The 22,343-nt window shown below is 35.4% G+C and overlaps 1 protein-coding gene across 1 annotated transcript; it reads left to right on the top strand.

Annotated features, from left to right (window-relative positions):
- The first annotated feature begins 1,706 nt into the window (after positions 1-1,706).
- Positions 1,707-20,783, top strand: SLC7A9 (solute carrier family 7 member 9). Its single transcript, XM_074881768.1, has 15 exons — positions 1,707-1,786; positions 2,023-2,323; positions 7,937-8,052; positions 9,203-9,328; positions 10,493-10,640; positions 11,570-11,812; positions 12,408-12,533; positions 12,851-12,950; positions 14,724-14,768; positions 15,106-15,229; positions 16,926-17,029; positions 17,818-17,914; positions 18,697-18,846; positions 19,430-19,604; positions 20,537-20,783. Exons 4-15 carry the CDS (start codon positions 9,224-9,226, stop codon positions 20,599-20,601), a joined length of 1,482 nt encoding a protein of 493 aa, XP_074737869.1. The 5' UTR covers positions 1,707-1,786; positions 2,023-2,323; positions 7,937-8,052; positions 9,203-9,223; the 3' UTR covers positions 20,602-20,783.
- The last annotated feature ends 1,560 nt before the right edge of the window (positions 20,784-22,343 follow it).

The following is a 22,343-nucleotide window of genomic DNA, read 5'->3' as shown; positions in this document are numbered from 1 at the left end:
TTAAAGCCCCCTTCCACAATACAGCCGAAGGCCAAAGACTCTACAGACTACTTGCAAAATCTTTGCACTCAGATACCACTCTGATGAGACAAAACATCAAAGTAGCCAAGTCAAATACATACAAGTTCTACCATCAGTGGGATTTAAATATGTACTTTAATTACTTTCCTTTTCTGGGAATAAAACAAATGCAGCAACCTTACCAGCTCATCAAGATAAAACTTCAACATGCCTCATTAAGACTCGGACTAACAAAACTAGCACTACTGTCTTATGGTCCCCTGCTGGGTAGTTAACAAGAAGTACATCTTCAAATTCTTTCCTACTTAAAACCCACATTTGTCAGAGAAACCGCTGGCAAAGAAAAACATATTTCACAGCATTACATTTGCTAGGAACCAAATGCAGCCTTTTTACCATCACTGCAAATATTTTTCTTCCGATACAAAAGCTGACTAAAAGCAGCTAAAGAAACTCCTACCCATTAAAAATCAACCTGCATGTCCCTACCGAAGGGAAACAAATATTTTTATGATATTGAACTGCTTGGGTGATAAGATACCAAATCAGGAGAAAGCTCTACTTGATGGCTTTGACGTAGTTGTACAGTGCATGAACGATAGGACTCTACTCTTACTTAGGGATTGCTGTCACCCTGCTTTAAGATAAGTGAATTGTAACCACAAACATTTTCAGAAGTAGTAGGAATTCAACTTTTGTTCAAACTTGATATATAAAGCTTTAGTTTTCAGAGAAGCTGCCCTCGCAAAGTCTGCATTCCTTATGACCGGAGATTATGACAGTGGTCATAAATCATGAAATGGTCTTTAAGACCAAAGCCATCAGCTTCCAGTACACTGAGCTTCCCTTTACAACAGGATATGCTCAGAAGATATGAACAGCATCTAAACAGTACTGCTATAAAAATGAGAGCATGAAAAAGCGTGCAAAATGGGCAAGGGTTACAATATCAAGATAGCAGCTGATCTCACATGATCTTACCACCTTTGCAAATTTCTGAAGTTTTTTTGGTTGCAAGGGATGTGCTTTTACTTAAAGAAACAGTGCTCACCATGTAACACTACCCAATATACTTGCTGGCTGCTGCTTTCGCATTTACATTTATCAGATCCCAGCTGACACATGGCAAAATCCTTCTGTTAGCACCTGCAACAGTCTGTTCAACTAACCTGTACCAACACAGCAGAGAGCTCCATTCACCTTGCTTCAGCTGAGAAATAAATAATGAAAGCAAACAATGCAAAAGAATAAAAAGTAAACAATATAGTGCATTTTACTATAGATAATTCTTTAAGAATTAAGAAACGTAAATATATTATCTCTGACAGTATCAGACACAGCTGCAGTTGACCCCCAATTAACTACTAGGATTTGGTTATGTTAACCTTTCCTCCAGAGTGAAAAGATTGCCCTCGCTACAATTTTTTTAAACTCCCTAGCCCTAGTAATATACAATACCAGCCACTGACTGGTTTGTTTCCACTCCTTGCTACTACACACAAAAATGCAATACTGCTAAACCAAAAGAAAGCTAATAATCTGGCAACATTTACTATAGGTTCATCTTTGGAGGGAACTTCTGGGAAACACAAAGTTACAAATTTATTCTCTAACTAGTGTGTGAAAACTAAGGAAGAAACAAAACTTGTAATCATTCTTCACTTTTCTGTTAACACCAAGGATGAAAATAAATTACTTCAAGTAACCTTTGAACCAAGCCACGCTAAGGAGTGGGATGAAGTTCATGGAAGAAAATAGCATCAGGGTGAGTACCAAAGGTGCAATCTGAACTGTGAAACAACTGCCTTAAGAAACTCAAAATCCTGCATCTGACAGAGGCTGCAGAGTGTCTATCACACATGCTCACGCAGAACCTGTTACCTAAACTCCAAAGTACTACCATGTACTTTGTGGACATTATATGGGTACTGTAAACCTTTGAAGCCTCTACCTCCTGCAGCAATCAAATAAACAAACAGAGATCTAATTTTCTCTCTCCAGCTGACATGATTTGCATAGAAATCACTGTGCACATACCGAAGCATATACTGCGAATCCTGCACAATGGTCACAAGCATGAACTCAAAGCTTTCAGGATGTCACAATAACTCAGGAACCACAAAAGCTTTTCATGATTCTAACTATTATGTCTTCTGAAGCTGGTACATCTGTTCTGACTTCTCTCCCCTGCTTGGTGTGGTTTTCAGCACACTACAGAAAATCTACGATCACTGAAAAATGCCCTTACAGGAGGATTTACTGGGCCACTACTGACAGATGCTGGTTTAATCTTTCAGTAAAGGTGTGTAATGAAGGAATCCTTTTAACCTCTCCGGGCAATACATTCTAGCCCTTCACCAGCCCACTCTATCAGAGAATCCTCCCTATTTCGTACTGTTCACAAATTTGGACATTCACAGTATTTTCTGTGCACTGCAATATAAACACAACCTCTGAACAGAACAGACCCAGGACACATTCCTGCAGAACAAACCTTTTCCCAGTGAGCCTGACACTGAGCCACTGCTTCTTTCTGCCTAAGTTTTTCAATTAGTTCTTAATCTACTCTATCACAGATTTTAATACATCTTTTTAGACCTTGCCACCACAGTTTGCCGTTAAGAATATCAAGACTCACCAATAAAAGCCCTTCCAAAATGGATATACTTTACTATTTCTTCCCTATCCACTTAGCTTATTATTTTGAGAAATAAAACCAGTTTGTTTTGACTGAAATACTGATAAATTCATACTCACTGCAACTCATTCCTTTATAGTCCAGTGTCACAGCTATTACTGCTAGGTACTATAGTACTACAAAGAAACAAAGGGCAGAATAGTCTTCCTGTTTGTACAGGTAACAACTTTTATGCATCTTTAAAGCGCTGAAATGAAGAATTAACTACCCTGTTCTGAGTAAATCATCACCTTGTATTTAGAAACAAGTTCCAAACACACTCAAGTGTGAATGTGTTGGAATTTTGCATAATCAAGTGAATGAGCTTGGTTAGTACATTGGTATTGAAGAAACTGTACCTTAAAAACCCAGAACTTAATGAGATTTTAAAAATCATTTCACTTTGCCTTGTTTCATAGATACTAAATATAGATACTTACTACAGAAATTATTTGGCTGTTTTATACTACTACAAAAACCCTACCCCTGCCAATTTATTTTTTCTGTTACCCACCTGACAGTAGCAACTTACTATTTAATGTCAACCACAGCTGACAGAGCATGCTGCTTCTGATATACTGCACCTTCCTTCCTTCTATGGTATCTTCCAGTCTGTAAATTGAACCAGTGAAGTAGTTTCACCTTCCTTTCACAAAACATAAAAACAAAGCGCGTTCTTCAATTCCTATGAAGAAATTGAGAAAACAGTTCAGAATTTGTGGAACTGTAGTCATGTTGGAAGTTTCACTGCTGAATTTACAGAGTATATTCTGTCCATAATACCTGAACATAATTTTCACTAGAAAAGCATTTGGATTAAGTAATGTGATTATAAATTCAAAGAGCAAACACTGCCACCACCTTTCCAAAACCACTGGAGAGTCTGGAGCAAACTTCGGTGGTTACAACGCATTTTCCATTAGCTTTACTTCTTACTTTGTTGTCAGAGTATCTCATACTCTGCTTCAGTTGTTGTGTAAACACCAGGGAGATACTGACGCTCAACAGACACACTGAGATAAGTATGCCCTAATGTCCTGCGAACTCAGGGTAATTTTCTAATTTCTAGCCTATTAGAAAACTTCTCCTGTCCATTTACAAGTCATTTAAACCCAGCCGTTTTCTTCTTCCCTCACTATTTTTAAGCCACAAAGATGCTTCCTAGCCAGAACATTGCTCAAGTGCTCAGAAGAGAGCCTCCCAAGATTTCTCACCATGAAAAATTCATGCCACTACACTGGCACATTGAGTCACGAGTTCTAAGAGCTTTCCCTCTGGGACTACAAATTCTGGCCTGCCCAGGCACAGCTCTTCCATTTAGGAGAGCTCTGAGCACTCATCCTACTCTGCAAATCTAATGCAAGTAAATATGGTAAAAATTCTACAGTGTCAATCAGCTTGAATCTAGAAGAGCAGATGCACTTTGACGGCTTCTTTACCTTAAAAATGTGGTTTCTCAGTGAGCGACATCTGCAGATTTTTTTAGTTCTGAATTTTTTTTCCTGTACTAAATTCATTTCAACGTACCTATATAAACATGCATTCAGATAAGAAACATATAAAGATATCATATTGTAGTACTTAAAATCTGTTTTACATATCAAATGCTTGGTTTTGGTAAATTTAAAACTAAACTGAGACTTCAAAAGTATTTAGCCCAGAGCATCATAACCTCTATGAAGTGCTTCTGTTTCTGTAAACTGTAAAAAGCAAGACGAAGAGTATTCACTGCTGTCTTCCTCAGCAAGAAAGGGGCATGCTAAAGATGCTGTCTTCCAAAGCCAATGTTATCTGTTAATCCCTCCTTGATGAAACACCAGAGGAATGCAACCTGAATTTTGGACTCAAAAAGGAGATCAAAGTGAGGCACTCGTTCCTCAAACAGAAAAAGAAGAGGAGCTGGCTGTGTATTTGAGAAATCACTAATTCTGATCAGGCTCTGAAACACTTTTGAAAACTTTCGATCCTGAAAGCTCTGAAAAATCTCTAATTTGATATACTCAAGATAATTTTCTTCAGAGGCTATCAAAATTCCTTAAGAGTATCCTTAAGAGGAGACTCCTTGATTTTTTGTGATTTTGTGATACCCAGCATTTACAAGTGTATGAAGATCTCTGTACAGCTGTGCTTAAAAAAACCCCAAAACCACAAACAAAACCAGAAAATCTTTGTCCTTCTAAAAAATGTGCACTATTCAGACAGGTCTAGTGCAAAACTTTAGCAAACCCGAAGATTTTTTCAAAAGCCTTATTTGTCACAGGGTCAAAAGCAAGTGCATTGTAACCAAGAACTAAGTAGGAAAAAAATGCAGGTATTAAACATATATACTATGGGCTTTAAGAACTATGTAGTCATCTAATTCTTCCTACTGACCCCCACAAGATGCACAGATCTTGCAATCCAGTAGCATCACCCAGTATCAAGACAGCTATTAATAAAATACTGCTTTCTTATATTCCACTTGCAGCATGCCTGCAATTACTCAGAAAAAAAAATTAAAATGCATTTAAGGATGACAGTAGTGAGATCACTTCTTACAGAACATTTATTAATGGTAGGATTCAAAGAAGAGCAAGTGCAAGTAAACAGACTCGTCCTCTGATTAAAATGAACCTGTTAAGTAGCAAGGTTAGAATGGAAAGTACCCATTCTGAGATACTGCTAAGCTACAATTAAAACCTGCAAGTTAGAATAATCCTTACCATTTGCTTAAGTATTGGTCAAAGCCTAACATCTGCATTACTGCAAGCAATAAATACCAACCCTAGCAAACATTAACCTTTATTATTAGTGACTAATGATAATAAAAAGGGTATTTATATACTGTGCCCTCTCCTATTTCCCGAATTAAAGTTGAAAATTACTTTTTACGATTTAATTGGTAAATAGCTTTTGAAAAGGTTCAAACTACACTGTTTAGACAGGACCAGCCCACAAAGTGTTTGCTTCTGCAGCCCCTTGGAATCTGAACTCCTTGATCTCTTCATCTATGTATATATTTGAGAGGGAAGGAGTCTTCCCATGGCTGTAAAATGCCGTTTCTCTTGTCCATAAAGAAAATAAACATTGAGTTCAAGGATTCTACTGTTATTTTTTCCTTAAGTGGATGAGGAAAAGAAGGATTGCTGGTAAAATTGCAAATCCTTTAACAAGTTTATAGCATCACAAGAAAATTAACCCTTAAAAACAAAACTAGACAATAAATGAAGATACTTTTCCTTTTTTATAAGGAAACAGGCTAGTTAAGGTCAAGCCACTGGCAGAGATTTAAGACACCTATTCAACAGAACTCTCCAAATTCCCATTCCAGATTGATTAAAGAAAACTGGCTGCTTAGGCATAAACTCAACATATTTCCAGTGTTGCCTTTATTGCATCTGAAGAAACAGAGTGTAAATCTGATGTGGAAAGAAAACACAGCTGAAAACATCACAAGGCGTGTAGAACATATCTCTGCACAAAAAATTCAAAGACTTCACATGGAATTAAAGATGACATACTCCATTACCTTTTCATCAATATTATGTAAGTTTTTTCCCCTTTTTCTTGTTGGTCTGGAAATTCCAGGGCAGAGATATGAAAGGTGCGTCTACTTCATTTTGAAGGACAAAGTTAGCCCCATAATATGATTTCCCCACCTTCTTTTTTGTTTTCACATTAGCTATTTCAATGATCCTTGTAGCATTTCAGGAAAAACATCAGAATGATAATAAGATTACAAATCTTCATTTTCAAAATTATCAGCTATAGAAAACATAGATGTACATTATATAATATCTGATACCAAACTAGGCATCTGCAATTGATGGATATAGAAACATTAGTTTATTTAATCCTACATCACAACTACCATGAAAAATATTTTTAAAGTCCTTGTAAAAGATGCAGAAAAAGAAGTTGTTGGTATCTGGCTTTTCATATGCTTGTAGTAAGACTACAGTTTTAAGAGTCTTTATTCTCTGTATCTGTAGGAAAAACAGAACTTGTCCAACCATTGTTCAGGTAGTAATTTTTGAACAAGAAGTTAGTTAAGATGGAAGAGCTTCTCTTGAAGTGTAACCCTATTTCTGTGAGAATTAAAGAAGAAAAACAAAGAGATGAAAAAGACAGTGAGGAAAAAAACACAGCTTTGGTTTTGTTTTGTTTTCAGTACTGACATTACTTGGCAATCTCAATCTTGGAAAAAAGACATTCACAGAATAGTCTGGCTCAACCATCACAACACATGGCAAATATAAACCAATGTAAGTCTATTCAACATTTTCTTAAGAGTCCTTTTTTAGTCACAGATTTACATCAACATTAAAAAGAAAGGAATTCCTGTTGATCAAGCCTGCATGCTTAAACAGAAGGTTAAAAAAAAAAACCAACAACTGTCAAATCATGCCAGGAATAGAGTTTTGTTGATATTTAGGTCCAACAATTTGGTCTTATTTCCAATCCTGTACTACAATTTTCTGAGGCATTATCTTAACAAGATAACATCAGTGACTAATACCAGTACATCTGAAAAATGTCATCTCAAGTTAGATCAGGTTATCAGGACTTACTGGTTTGTATGTTTTACAGGAAAGGAGCTGTATAACTGCATTGCCAAACACAATGAAGTGAGACATGATTAAGGGGGTCTTTGCAAATATTTTAGGGATGATTAGCCAGAATCAAAGAAGCTACCTTATTTCATAGCATTCAGGGTAACAATAGAGAATGGCATTTTTCACTAAAGCAAGATCTTTAAACATCTGCAAAAATGAAAAATTAATTTGAACTGCAAGTGAAGGGAACACAAGCTGCCCACTCAGCTGCCTTCAGGTTAATGAAAAACAAAAGAAAGATTTCTGCTCACACTTCTCTACCTTCTCAAGATAAAAACATGAACTATTTTTATAAGATGCAGCTAACATCTGGACAGATGTTTTTAATACACCCATAATACAACAATTACTTCAAGGTTATCTGCCAAAGTATTTCTAAATTAAAAATTGCTCGATGTAAAATCATCAAAACAGACTCTTTAAATTACGGTTCACTCTCACTATGTAACATACTACTTAGGTACTGGACAAACATTCTCACGAATGGAACAAAGACTTTTTTTTTTTTAAAGATAAACTAATTGGACTATTGGTTTACCTGTGGTTCCTATCTCAAAGCTTCTTGGCTGAGAATGGGTTTAATGATTACCTTTTATAACCTCTGTACTTAAGCTGCTGCTGCTTCTGCGTGTTCTGGTTTCAGACATGGACATGTCTTGCTGTCTAACTGGCTGGTAAATCTAACGGGAGAGATAAAGAAATACACTATACAAAGATTCCTGGAGCCTGATTAACACCAAACAAATATAAATAAATAAGGTAAGTGAAAGTATGAATTGCTAAAAGACTATGATTAAAACATTCTAAATACAAGACTTCAAAGAGAAGCTGGGCACAAAGCTGTAATAAAATTCAGTGACCCAAGCCCTGCATTCCTTACATGGGCAGTTTTTTATTGTAGGTTTAATCTTAAAAGCTGGATTCATGATGATTTATTTTAAAAATCTTTAATTCAAAACATAAACCTGATGTCTTTATAGTCCAAATGTTTCTGAAGACCAGCAGTACTGAGATAGGCATTCTGTCAATTTAAAATACTACAATTTTTGTAGCCAAGAATTCCTGGATACTAGCCAAGTTGTCTAAACGTGAAGCATTCCTGAATTACTGTCTGTATAACTGCAAATTATTTTCAAAATTCAGATTCTAGTAATTATAGCTGTAGGGTCTGAGGACAGACGAGACTTTTGACTGAATCAGCTTTTGAGAATCAAGACCTAACCTGATCAATTTCGTTCACTATCTCAGGTCGTATTTTATTCCAGTACTATGGGCAACAAGCAAAATCCTCAAAAACCCCCACAAGTCTAAATTTAAATTTGAAAACAAACTGTTTACATTCTAATTCTAAACAGAACAAAACGTTCAGTAAAAGACATTCACCCTGAGTCAACACCGAGAAGACTCTTTTTGAGGCAAAGAGCTGCTAATTAGACAATTACAGCAGACTTGCTGGTTTAGCAGATACTTGCACCTCCAAGGAAGTGAGACCTAATTTAACGAAGATCAGAAAGAAGGTCTCCTAGATAAGAAAACAGACATGCTTTGGGGAGGAAGATTAAATCTGTCTGGACCTCTGGAAGAATTCAAAGGAGGGACTAGCTATAAAACCTAGATTGTTCTGGTACGGACATCCTCTCAACTGAATGTAACCTGAGAGAGAAGATACAAAAGACACTCACTGCCAGCTGGGTGTGAGGAAAATCCACAGCAAATCAGATGGGTGAGGTGAAGTAGACTTCTTCATTTTAATCTCCAAGTAGGTAGTTAAACGGAAGTCCTTTGCCTGTGAGTAAGTGTGTATTTATGTTTTCTGGCAATATTTGACTACACAATTTTAGACCCATATATCTCAGCAAAACTCGCACAAACAATATGCTAGACTGATACTTTGTTTTTATTTCCTTAGAGATTTCATCAAGTAAACCAAATGGGTGAAGAAAGCTTGAGGAAAAGAAAAGGAGAACACAGCAGAAAAGAGGATGGACAATCCGTTCAGAGTCACGAACCCCAAACGATGAACCTACAAAAGCAGGCAAACTTACTCTTTTCCGCCTTCAGTCTGCATGCGTGTGAGGGGCTGGCAGAGGGAGGCAGCAGGGGGAGTATCTGTGTACAATGCATCATCGTACAAAAACTGCAATTGTGTCCCCATTTAGCACTGATGTACTAATTAATACCTTGACAGTGTGGTTGGTTTACATTTTAGGAAACTGCTAATTACTAGTTAAATACCTCCAATATAAACACAATTTAAAAAAATACGTATTTTTTAAGTCTTTGTATTATTTTTGCATCTGATAAATCCAAAGTTGATCAAGTGAGACACTTTATAAACTTTATTATTTCTTTTCACACGCACTTCTCAGAGGCTGAAGTGGGTTGTTGAGCTCATTGCTTCTGAAAGTTCGTTAGTGTTTATGGCCATAAAATAGCTACTGGTACAGAAAGACAAGACGCTTTAGAAAACAGATGTGCCACTTAACTCTCCAACAAGTTTCTCTTCAGGAGGCAGTGAAATTCCTCTTTAAGTAACTTGGAAAAAGATTCTCTATGTGGTTTCAGTTTGGTGCCAAGACTAGCAAAATATTGATGGTTAAGACTAGGCGTAACTAACAGGAAAATTTCAGTAGCTTTTTAAAGTTTTTTTGGGAGACACCTCCCAGAAAAGGTTACTACAAGGTCAGGAGAACATGATCTTTTCACCACCTAGCAGTATCAAGATAATTCCTGTGCACAAATAACTGAAGCAAGGAGAGGAAAACAACTGCTTAAAGGAAAAAAAACCAAAAAACTAAGAGTCCATCTAGGAAAACAAATTTTGAAGCTTAAGAGAATTCATAATTCCTCAAGTACTCATAGAAGAATGTCAGAGTTTAACCAGAGTGGAAAGGGGACACACACCTGTACAAGGTTAGATTTGAGACCTATGTAATCCAAAGAATGGTTTAATAAAGCAAATAAACAGGCAGGCAAAGTCCAAATAACTACTTTTAGAAACAGCAGGAATATGTCACAGGGTCTGTATGTATCTGGTAAAGAAAAGAGAAACTTCACGTAGTTTATTACTTCATAAAAGCTGTATGTTGAAAGCTGAAAAAAACCCCAGTAATGACAATTACTGTAATTGTATTAAGCTGAAGAGTAATTATTAAATTATTAGCAATTACTTTACCAAAATGTCTCCTTTTATTTCAAGGTGGGCCTCATCAGTGGAATCTGTATGATTGTTGGTACAATTATAGGCTCAGGTATCTTTGTTTCTCCAAAATCAGTACTCGCCAATGTTGGAGCTGTGGGTCCTTGTTTAACCATCTGGGCAGCCTGCGGAATTCTTGCAACATTAGGTAAATGAGTCGTCAAAGAATCTGAATCTTTGCATCTACTATTTCTACTCTCATTTCACAAATTGGTTAGTGGCACCTAGACCACAATCAATCAGACCCTGATGAATGTAGCAGCATTCAGGCAAAACTTAAAGTATGTGCCATTTATAAAAGATAAATTAAGTTGTTAAAATTGTAAAGCACATTTTTAGTTTTGAAAAGTTTTGAAAGCAAATTTTAGTTTTGCTTTCTTCATCCACTAACTGAAATGAAGAGAATACTTAAGTCACAGGCAAAATATGAAATTTACTGGCAGTGAGCTATGTAATTCTGCTATTTTTCTACTTATGTAATTGTGTAAATCTAATACTCTATCATCGGAAAATTTAGTGCTAAGCACCTAAAAATATTTCAAGTAGTAAAACAAAAAAGAATTCTTTGGGCATTGTGTCAGGTACACAGAATATGCAAAAAACCTTTAAGCAAAATACCAGATACAGCAATAAACCTGGAAGCATTACTGTACGTTAAAGCTGAGCTTAGTAGACATTTTACTTCGAAATTGTGCAGCAAGTCTTTTAAGTTTCCAAAAGGTAAGTCAGCCAGTGCAGTTATCACTTAGATGCTTTGTATAGTGTTGGTTTCTTAAAAAGAAATCTAATACGCAATCAGAATGTCTGTACTTTGCTGAAGTCTTAAACACAAATAGTAGTAAATTCCTGACTGTAACTTAACAGTTTCAGTACATTTTACTGTATATGCAAAAAAATTTTAACTGCTTGTGAGCAATTGGAAAAAAATATAGTGTAACATTATAAAAGTAATGATGCATTGTATATACCCATTTCTTTAACTTTGCTATCTATTAAAAATGATAAACTGCTCTAGCTAGTCATAGTTTAAGAAGTACATGAACTAAATAACCAATAAGTGCTTTTCTTGTTATTCAGGGGCACTTTGTTATGCTGAGCTTGGCACAATGATTACAAAATCCGGGGGAGAATATCCTTATCTTATGGAAGCATTTGGCCCAATTCCAGCGTTTTTGTTTTCTTGGACAAGCTTACTTGTCACAAAACCCAGTTCATTTGCCATCATTTGTCTCAGCTTTGCAGAATATGCATCAACTCCTTTTTATCCAGGTTGTGATCCACCCCAAGTTGTCATCAAGTGTCTGGCTGCAGCTGCCATTGGTAAAGTCCATACTTTTTCTTTTAAGAAAGAGACAAGATCCATAATTGCATAGTGATTTCTGTTCAGCCCCATCAGTGAATGCATTTCAGCACAGTAAGACTTAGTAGGTTAATCTTCAAGAAGACATTGGGAAGTGATCCTACACTGAAAGCAACAGAAAACTTTGGAACACAGTACAGCTAGTCCTTCCCACAATAACTTAATTCAACAACATACAAAAAGAATAGATTTTAAAGTGGTCTGCTCCTAGTCTAAGTTTCTTTTATTCTTTACTAAAATACAGCTGTGGAATGAATGCTTATCTCTAGCAGAAAAGGAAGAAAAATTAAGTGTGGAGATATTATTTCTGTATTTATCAGAATGCTGTGCAACTTCAGTATTTTTTTTTTGTTAAAGGTACTATCAAAATCTGATTCATAAAACTGTTTTTCCTCACTATTTTAAAAGTTATCCAAACATTAGTATGCTAAAAAACTGTATCAATAATACAAACAGTGGGAAGAAAAAGCAATACAGTAAATAAGGGGAGGGGAAGGTTTTAAGAGGCAACTTTTCTTTCAATTTTGATAAATTTAATAAATATATTTTTTTTAGTGGTAATTACAATAGTGAATTCACTGAGTGTGAAGTTGGGAAGCTATCTTCAGAATTTTCTCACGGCTGCTAAAATGATCATTGTCACAATCATTATTGTAAGTGGAATTGTTCTCCTTGCACAAGGTAATTAAATACTTTACTTGCAAAAATTGTTTTAGCTTCTGCTATGACCATTAAAAAAGTTTCCCATTGACAGAAGCAGCACAACAATAAGGCTCGCTTTATTCAGTATTTTAGTTCCAGATCTCTTGGGAACTATGGTTATTTTCTTTTAGAGAAGGGGTGGGAAATGCAACACTACAGATTAATTAATAAAAAGCGGTACTAATTTTAACAGCGAGATGTTTCAAAACATGAAACATGTTGGAATGTTTCTTCATCTGGTGGGGATTAAAGGAATTCATTTCAACACTGATCAGTAATCCACATCTTATTTGCAGGAAAAACTGAAAACTTTGAAGATTCTTTTAAGGACAGTAAAATTTCTGTTAGTTCTATTGGTTTGGCATTTTATAACGGACTCTGGGCGTACGATGGATGGTAAGGTATCTTTACTAGCGTTAACGGTTAAACAGCCTTTAACTGGTTTACTCTTTTCCTGTAGTGTGCAAAGACGTGATCTGAAAAAGTTAACATCTCACTTGTTATTAAGGATTTCTTAAGGAATTCTGGAAAAAGAACACTAGTTTTAATGCCCCAACATGCCTTCCCCCCCCAAATCCTCAAGTTGCTGTTTACTAGGGAAAGAAACTACATTAGATACTGAAAGGGCTACTGCTTTGTGGCTGAAAGCGCTTAGATACTGCGGTCATGAGGAGAATATAAGAGTTTAATTCCATTATGTTAGGCAAAACAGCCTTCCCAGAGCCCCTACAGATTATCCCATCAAATTCCATTTCTGATGAAATATGTAATGCTGTTTGATTAGTACAGGAGGGCATTAAAAAAAAAGCCCATCAAGTGCCAGAATTCGTCTGGTTCAACTTTCAAATTTTTTCTTATTCAGTTTCATTTGGAATTAATGTAAAAACACTGAAGCCTTCTTCCCTGAAAAACTTCCAATTTTAAATCTCCACATCTGTTTATCCAGTACTATCTACCATGTAGATTTAAGAAAGCACTTACATTTGAAAATCACCACAGATATGGTTGGATTTAGGTTTACATTTATGCTCTACATACAGCATTTATATTAAATACTCAGAAGAGTGCTTTCCAGAGTTATTTTCATAAGAATAAACTTTACCAGCAAGAATATTTAACTTAATCTCTGCCACAGTCCAGAAAATAGTTTACATGGTTCAGTTCCTGAAACTAAAGGGAATGTCAACTGGGCTAGGGCTCTGTTGGCACAAATCTACTATCAAGGTCTGATCCATTAATGCTATTCTTAAATGTTCCAACTGTAAAAGTTTACACATAGATCCATATTTTGGAAGGAATTAAGAATATAAATCTTAACTTGCAAAAAAGCAAGTCCCATTTAGATGCTTAAAACTGTATTTATTTTTAAGTGGATTACTCTTTCAGGTTCTATTTCCAAGCTTGAGTGTCTCAACTCAGACATGTAAGTCTGCTAATTCTGACATTCATCTAGGTTTTTTAAGGGGACAGGGAAGCTGGTGCCCAAACAATTATTTCAATATGTAACCACCAGGCACCGATGTTTGAAAATTAGCCTGTTGAACTGTAAAAACCAACTCCTCCCCACATTTTCAGAAGTTGATGAGTAAAAATCTTGTTTCAATCTGGTCTACATGCTCTAGCAAAAACAAGTATTTGGAAATCATAATTCTGCTAAGTGTAATCCTTAAAAACACTTTCATGCCAGTTTTCTGGACAGTATGATTTACAGAACGATTGTGAAACATTAGCAGACTTGCTTCAGTCCTTGTAAAGGGCATGCTTGTGCTTTTATTTGAAAAGACTCAGATATTACGAAGCTTGAGCTTCAAAGGCAATCTTGTAAATTTGAGATAAACATCTGCCAAATTTTTGTTATTCTGTGATATTTTATCCAAGAACTAAGACAATCTTATTTCAAAAAAAATCTCAGAGATACTTCTAAAACGGTGAGGAGGAAAAGATAATGGAGAAAAAGATGGTGAATCAAGAGGCTGACATTCAGATAAGAAGCTCACATAGTTTTTTGTTCTGCAGTTTCACCACTTAAAAAAGATTAGTTGCACCTTTTTCTTTTTTTAACTGAAAAGGTAAAAGCCAGTAACACAAAAAATAACACCTGACTTCATAATATATCAGTATTTCAACATCTGACTGCTAATAACATAGTATGAATGTTTTTCCTTCCAGGAATCAACTCAATTACATCACAGAAGAACTTAAAAATCCTTACAGGTAAAACTGTGAAGGAAAGCAGTGTTTCTAATGACAAAAATCAAACACTTAATATTTTTGTACGAGCAGGCATATCTTTTGGTTTGTTTTTAAAAGCGATGGTTATCAAGGTTTGAGCACTAATATACAAAGCTAATTAACATCTATTACAGGCTCTGTAAAATCATGCAAATTTGTATTTTTCCTGTTGTAAAATCCTGATTTCCATGGCTCTACAATAAAGAAATGTAAATACACCTAAAGAGCATATGGGGAAAAGTAAGAGTCCACAGTTTACTGTGACAACTCTACCAGTGATATAGCAATGCTGATGGAGTCTTACTTTTGCATTCTTTAGAAATCTACCGCTATCTATAATTATTGGAATCCCCTTGGTTACAGTTTGTTACGTTCTGATAAACATTTCATATTTCACCGTAATGACTTCAACAGAACTCCTGCAGTCCCAGGCAGTTGCTGTGGTAAGCCACTTTATTTTGTAATAGAGCATCTGGAGAAGGCTGTGTGCATTAAAGTCATGAGCAAAAAAAGGAACCTGTAATTTTTCTTAACATACAATTAATTTCTGTCTACGCTGTGTCACCTTTTCCCCCATTATCTACTGTTACTTCTTAATCTAAAATTAATTTCAGTAATGCTTAAACAGTAGTTCTGTCATATCCCAAGGAAAAAAAAAAAGGAAGCAAGAAAGTAATGCTAATATTTTGTAAATACTGCAGCTCAAGAGGTTGACTGTTTTCCATAAGCACCAAAAAGATGGAAGGAAAAACAACATCTGACTGCTGCTTTGCCCTTTTCAGTGTTTCCAGTATTGCTGAGAAACAACCACATGTAAAATGACAGTAGATCAAAGTTTGTTGTTCTGGAGATAACAGCAAGTAGTCCACAATTCACCTCCTTATTCTTGCTTTTTTTTCTTAACAAAGCTAAGAAATAGCCTTTTGGCAATAATGTAAGACATAGTATTATAGATAAAATTAAAGATTATATAGATTTCTGAAGTCTTAAAACACATCTGTTCCTTCAGTTCCACTCAGCAAATTTTCCATGGGACATCTGCCTCTGAAATAACCATTGACAGGTCATGCAGCAATTTTTCCTAATGTTAAGTTTTTGGGGAAAACAAACAGTATGTGACATGCACACACAATACAGCGTAGCAGTGTAGTACACTAATGTAGAAATAAATCTGTTACAATGTAGAACTTTGATGCATTTCAGCATCTTGTTTGCACCAAGAGGTACAGCAATGTCTCTATCTAGTTATACGTATCTTGTTCAGGAACTAGCCCTCTTCAATATACCACTGAACTTACAATCTGAACAACAGACATCTGCTAGCACTAAACTTACACTAAATTAACAAGAAAAAAATCTCAGAACTGCCACTGAGCAGTACAAAGGCAGCAGTGCAAACAGCAAAAGGAGTGCACTGTATGAAGAGGTATATACATCTGTAAATAGCTTGCTTAGCACTTAGGAGTGTCCTACTACTGGACAAAGAAACAGCACTGATGTTACCAGAACTCTTCATGCTTGACTTACTAAAAAAAGTTAACCATCCCCCAACAAAACACCCCAAACCTATCCGCCAAAAAACTTTTAAATTCAAATTCATTTACAGTAGATCAATGTACCTGCACAAGATCTAATCCATCCTGTAGTAACAACTAACATACCATGGCACAGGTAAAAACAGAAGGGTAGTCTAAGATCTTAGCAAGCTTGTCCTTTACGTGTTCACCTGTAAGGCCTAGGTTGTCATGCTGTCACGACCAGTGTTGCTCCTTCTTTATCAGTTGCTCTGCTGCAACGCTGTCTTCCTTTTTGTTTTGCAGACACATTCCCAAACCAGGCGTCTTTAACAGAATTTAATTTGTCTATTTTTTACATCTGTCTCCCAAGGTTTCCTACAGATGCTGCATCTCAAACAACCATGACACCAATATTCCACTCTATAGAGTGGTTCGTGAATTAACCTAGGTCTTCATTTGGCAAAGCATTCTTTAATAATTCCACAAAACATATATGACATTTTTATTGATAACATACCTCAGACACCCATTTACTGTACTTTTAAAGAGGCTCCAACATTACTGAATATACTAAATGGTAGTTAAAATGATAAAAATGATTAATTTTAATCCTGTATCCCAGACATTTGGAGACAGAGTCCTTTATCCAGCCTCTTGGATAGTTCCTCTCTTTGTGGCCTTTTCTACAATTGGATCTGCCAATGGGACCTGTTTTACTGCAGGCAGGTAAGCTCCCATTCTAAATATCTTAAAATGAAAATTTTTAAAGTATTGAAAAATGTATATTTATATATCTACAAAGATATAGACATTCTTTTGATCCAAATGTACAAAATGTAGTTAAGAAGTACCTGCAAATCTAGCTATATTGTTTAATTTTCAAAAAGAAACAGTGGCTATGCAGGTTTGAAAAATTAGAGAATAGGTCCCTTATTCTTAATTCAAAGCAGGTATAGCACAAAAGGTTTTTTCACCTCAACAAGTTTAAAGCTAAAAATTGAACAGTTAAAAAAACAGTAAGAACATGACTACACCTATAATGATAAAGATAAAAATTGGAAAGATTCCTATCAGTTGTTCAACGCTTCCATTTACTCTTTAAGAATATATAATTTTGAATGTATCTGAATACAATAGGGCCGTAAAGACCAATTTTTTTTGATGGAAGGTTGTCAATGTAGCTTTTTGATATGAAGCAAATTTAAAAGGAAATAATTAAGAGGGACACGGTAGTTAACATTTTTTTCCCAAGTATTTTTAAATTAAATGAGCAAAATGATGATTCTGAATTTAGTTGAGTTCACTGCTTTAATACTGGTTATTTCCCTTATTTCAGTCTACTACAGTAGTCCTTAAATCCCACTGCATATCAAAGGAAATACTGATGAAATTATAGTCAGATGTAGCCACACAATAAAACAAACCTGAAACTGAATGGTACTCTTTTTTCTTTTCAGTAATGCCACTCAAAAGTCTAGGTGCCACACTAACTAGATTGCCTTTTGTTTTGTCAGACTTGTTTATGTTGCAGGTCGTGAAGGGCACATGCTAAAGGTGCTATCTTACATTAGTGTTAAGCGTTTAACACCAGCACCTGCTATCATATTTTACGTAAGTATATATTCTAAGTACAGAAAAATTATCAACAGAAATTCTCCAGTAATACATACTTTCATAATTTCTTACCAGCAGTATTGACACATATCTTTGACTATCTAGACATGAAGATTGTTAAATATATATTGGGAAAAAAGACTATACAAAACCCCTCGACTTCTCAATTTGAACAGTTTCATTCCACAACTGGATTTTAAAATCAAAATGTTTTAAGAATCCACATCATGAAAACAAAAAGTTAAATGAATGGTTAGTATTTAGCAAATCCTGGATTTCGCAGGATGCCTGAAAGCAAGCTATCACTACCCTATTTCCTCCCTGTAAAAATGCATTTACATCTCACTAAAAAAACCCCAAAACTATTCAGTAAATACATTTTGCAGTAAACCTAGAATATATTGTTATTTTTATTTTACCCATTTATCTTATCTTCAAGGTAAAACTTCAAAATTCAGTTGCTCTGTCAACTCCCAGTAGCTTTAATAACCTAAGTATATATTTAGTATTTTCATTTACTCCAAGATAGTCAAAATCAAAACAGATTAAACACATACAAATTTTAAGTCTTGCCTTAAAATGGAATTAAAATTGCACACAAAACTAAACACATGTTGGCAGGATGTCAACGCTACCTTTAAAGGTGCTGCAATACACTGGCACTCAAATATTTAAGCAAAAGCATTCACAGATCACACTGGAACATCAAACACATGCCCACAGTGACACAATTCAGCCTTCTTTTATAATAGACTACTAATTTTTGTTTTCACTTTTAGGGGGCCATTGCTATTATTTATATTATCCCTGGTGACATTGACACACTCATAAATTATTTTAGTTTCGCAGTCTGGATATTTTACGGTTTAACCACTATTGGACTCATTGTGATGAGGTTTACAAGAAAGGAACTCAGGAGACCAATCAGGGTAAGTTCAGCATTCAGTGTATCTTCTCCTCCATTCCCAGAAATACTAAAACAGGAACTCGTCCTAAATATTTGGGTATTTAAACAACATCCTCAGGCAGACTCCTTGGTTTTTGTTTCCCCCCCCTTACCTGAAACCTAGCCATTTATTTGTAGTTTGTCTCTTTGTTCCAGTTTTGCACTAGAACAAAGCTCCTAAGGGCCAGGAAAAGATCACATAACTTTTATTTTCACTTGCACAGACCACAAGCACAAGCCAGATTTTCAGGGATGGGAAACTGCAGTCAGCAGAGTACCCGAAATAAGACCCCAGAGGTCACTGCACTGGAGTCATCTCCCAGATTCACTAAAACGCAAATTTTGCCACTGCAACTTGCAACAGACAGAGATCTTGGTCAATGATTTAGCAGAAGAGTTTTCCCTATCCATATTCTTGCTATTTTTTTCCAATTGCCCCATCTAATTCCAGAATTTTTAAAAGAAAGACATGCACAAGGCAATGAAAATATTCTTCAATCATATATGCAACTTCTGTAAGATCAGCAAAAGAATAAAAAAGTAATTTTGTGCTTTGTGTCTTGCAGATACCCATCATCATTCCAGTCATAGTGACATTAGTCTCCATTTTACTGGTACTGGCACCAATCATCAGTGCACCTGAACTGGCCTATTTGTACTGTGTTTTATTTATACTTAGTGGACTTATAGTTTATGCACTTTTTGTTCATTTTAAGTTCAACTGGCCCCAAAAAATATCAAGTAAGTATACCTCAGATATCCAGCTCCAAATTCAACAAAACATTGCTAAACTTTAGATTAATTACTGTAATGAAGGTCATTATATGGTCCATCCAATCTAAATCACATGAGCAGGGTGTAGAGGGGCGCAATTTTCCAGATATGTAGTGAGTGGCAATTTTCCAGACATATAGTGAACTTTAGTAAAGACTGTATTTTACTCCTTCTGATGGAAAAAAGTGATGTCTGACATAGTGAAAATGAAACTTAATTCACAAAAAAGCAATACACACTGCAGTAGCACAAAGAAACTGACTTTTAAAATGAACAGAACTATTTCACCTGCAAAGTTAAGTTTTTCGATTGTCCATATTTCAAAACATTGCTTTAGCCATTAACTAAAGATTAGCAGACATATATTCTTATGCCACAAAATACTGTGCTTTTAGCTCAGGTTATCAATTTCACTACGTTAACAGCATTAAGACCAGAACTAATCACAGTGCTGCTGAGTAAAGTGAAAGCTGCAAGAACCCAGTGTGACCATGTATAAAATGATTTTGCATAGTCTCAAGAGAAACTCTTTGCAATTATCTCAGGGAAAACAGGATACAGAGATATTTCTAAAAGGGAAAGTGGAACCAGCTGAAGAGGAGAGAATTAATAGTTTTATAGACATTTAAAAATCCATCATCTGTCCTGCCCCTTGGGATTACTAAATATTACGTATTTATGCAATTAGAACAATTGTACTCTAATAAGAGCAAATTTAGAAACCCTGGAATATTATAGTTTGGATCTTAAGATTGTTTTTATTCCCCACCTCTTATTTTTTGAAAAATGAATACAGAAGAGACAGACTACTCATAACTTCCTCACTTAGAAAAATAGCGTAAGACTGAATAGAAATACTGTGCTCTCATAATGCCTCTAACAATAACTTTTTTTCTCAGAGCCCATCACTATGCACCTTCAGATGCTTTTGGAAGTTGTTCCAGCAGAGGAAGTTACTGAATAAAATATTTTTATATGTACCAGGTTGTTTTTAAGTGCTATACTGGTTGAAGGAGATTCAATTTAGTTTGGCACACATTTATACTTTCTAAATTGTTATGTTCATACTGGTGTATTATTTTTGCAACCCTTTAGTACTTGAAAAATGTTAAATATGTAAGAATAAAAGATTTCTGAGCCAGATAACAGCGTCCAGCAGAGCTGTTTGTGTTGTTTGCTAATATGTTACAGTATCCTGTTTTTTGCATTTACATTACTCAGAATAAACAAAAGGAACTTTTCGATTATGAATATGGCAAAACTTACCAGCAGCACTGTCGGGATGCTTTTGATCACACTGCTGAAAGAACGAAGCAGCTATCATTTACACCATCACATTCAACAGGCCACATAGAAAGGACAAAAATAACGTAAAAACAGACGAACTCCATTCTCAGTTTCTCAGACCAAACAGTAGCGATCAAAAAATTAGATTGACAAAATGGGAATCAAGTAAAAATGGAAAGCACAGTTGACAAGTAGAGGCTGATTTTTTTTAATTCAAAAAAGTTAATCAATTAAAGCTTTATTTCTCAGCTATCTGTTTTCTCCAACACCATCCAAATTATAGAACAGCAAGTAAATGCCACAAAAATTGTCCTTGGCACCAATGCGACTTTACAGAGATAACTTTATCATCTGAGAATTGCTCCATTTGGCAGTTGATGAAAATACAATACAAAAAATGGATACTACATTGACATATAGATGTAAGCAGCTCTTAACTTTCCCTGCCCAAGAAACTTGTAGTAGTAAAGAATGTTACCTAGCATCCATATTCCCTCAGTGCAAATGGATAAAGAAAGGAATTTTAAGTCACTTGTCAATATCTTAAAGTGATTAATTTGAGAAATACTGTTTATACTGAAAGCACAGGTCCTCTCAACAACTTCTAAGCACATTCATCCTAAATATATAACACAAGAATATTGAGCAACTGGCTTAAGATCATAAGTCTATACCAACTAGCCTAGCAAATTCAACTACAGAAACTATTTCTATCATCCTGCAGTTACAAAGAAATAGATAAAATTTAAGTTCCTATATATTGCATTTTGTGTCTACCTATGTGAAAAACCAATCCCAACAGTACATACAAAAATGATGGGTTCCAATTCATTTGAAGGAGATTTTGTGATTATAGTCAGATCCATGAAAATACCAGCTCTATGTGCAATCAGGATTAAAAAAAAGGTTAAGAATGACTAAGGAAGGCAATGGAAACAAACGAAAATTGTAATTATGTTATTACCTACCACAGTGTTTTGTCCCAGTCACACTATTACAACTGCTGTCCCCTTACCCCAGTTGGTAAAAACACCACTTCAAACAGAAGAACTATAAGGTTCAGGGAAAGACCAAAGAAATCGAATACTTCTGTATAAGGAATGACTACCTACTACAATTCTGAAGGCTGAAACAGGGATACTGATTGGGGAATGAGGGGACAAATGACAACAGAGGTTCACTGGCAGAGTCTTAAGTGACAAGAAAACGGGAAAAGCAAGCTATCTGTTCCTATTACATCTTGAGGGTATGGGATTTCAAGCAGACAGAGCAGGGATAGCTTCAAAACACAGAAAAAATATTCACAAAGTATGTTGTTTGACTACTGAATTCCTTAGTGTAGGAGAAATGTTAGAAGTTGACATAGGTTCCAAAACACAATTGAACTAATTCAAGTAAGAAGTCCACAGAAAGCCTCTT

The sequence above is a fragment of the Strix uralensis genome, chromosome 12, assembly GCF_047716275.1.
Source record: "Strix uralensis isolate ZFMK-TIS-50842 chromosome 12, bStrUra1, whole genome shotgun sequence".
NCBI classification, from domain to species: Eukaryota; Metazoa; Chordata; class Aves; order Strigiformes; family Strigidae; genus Strix; species Strix uralensis.
Note: the sequence above shows the minus strand (reverse complement) of the source record. Positions and strands in the feature narration are given on the sequence as shown.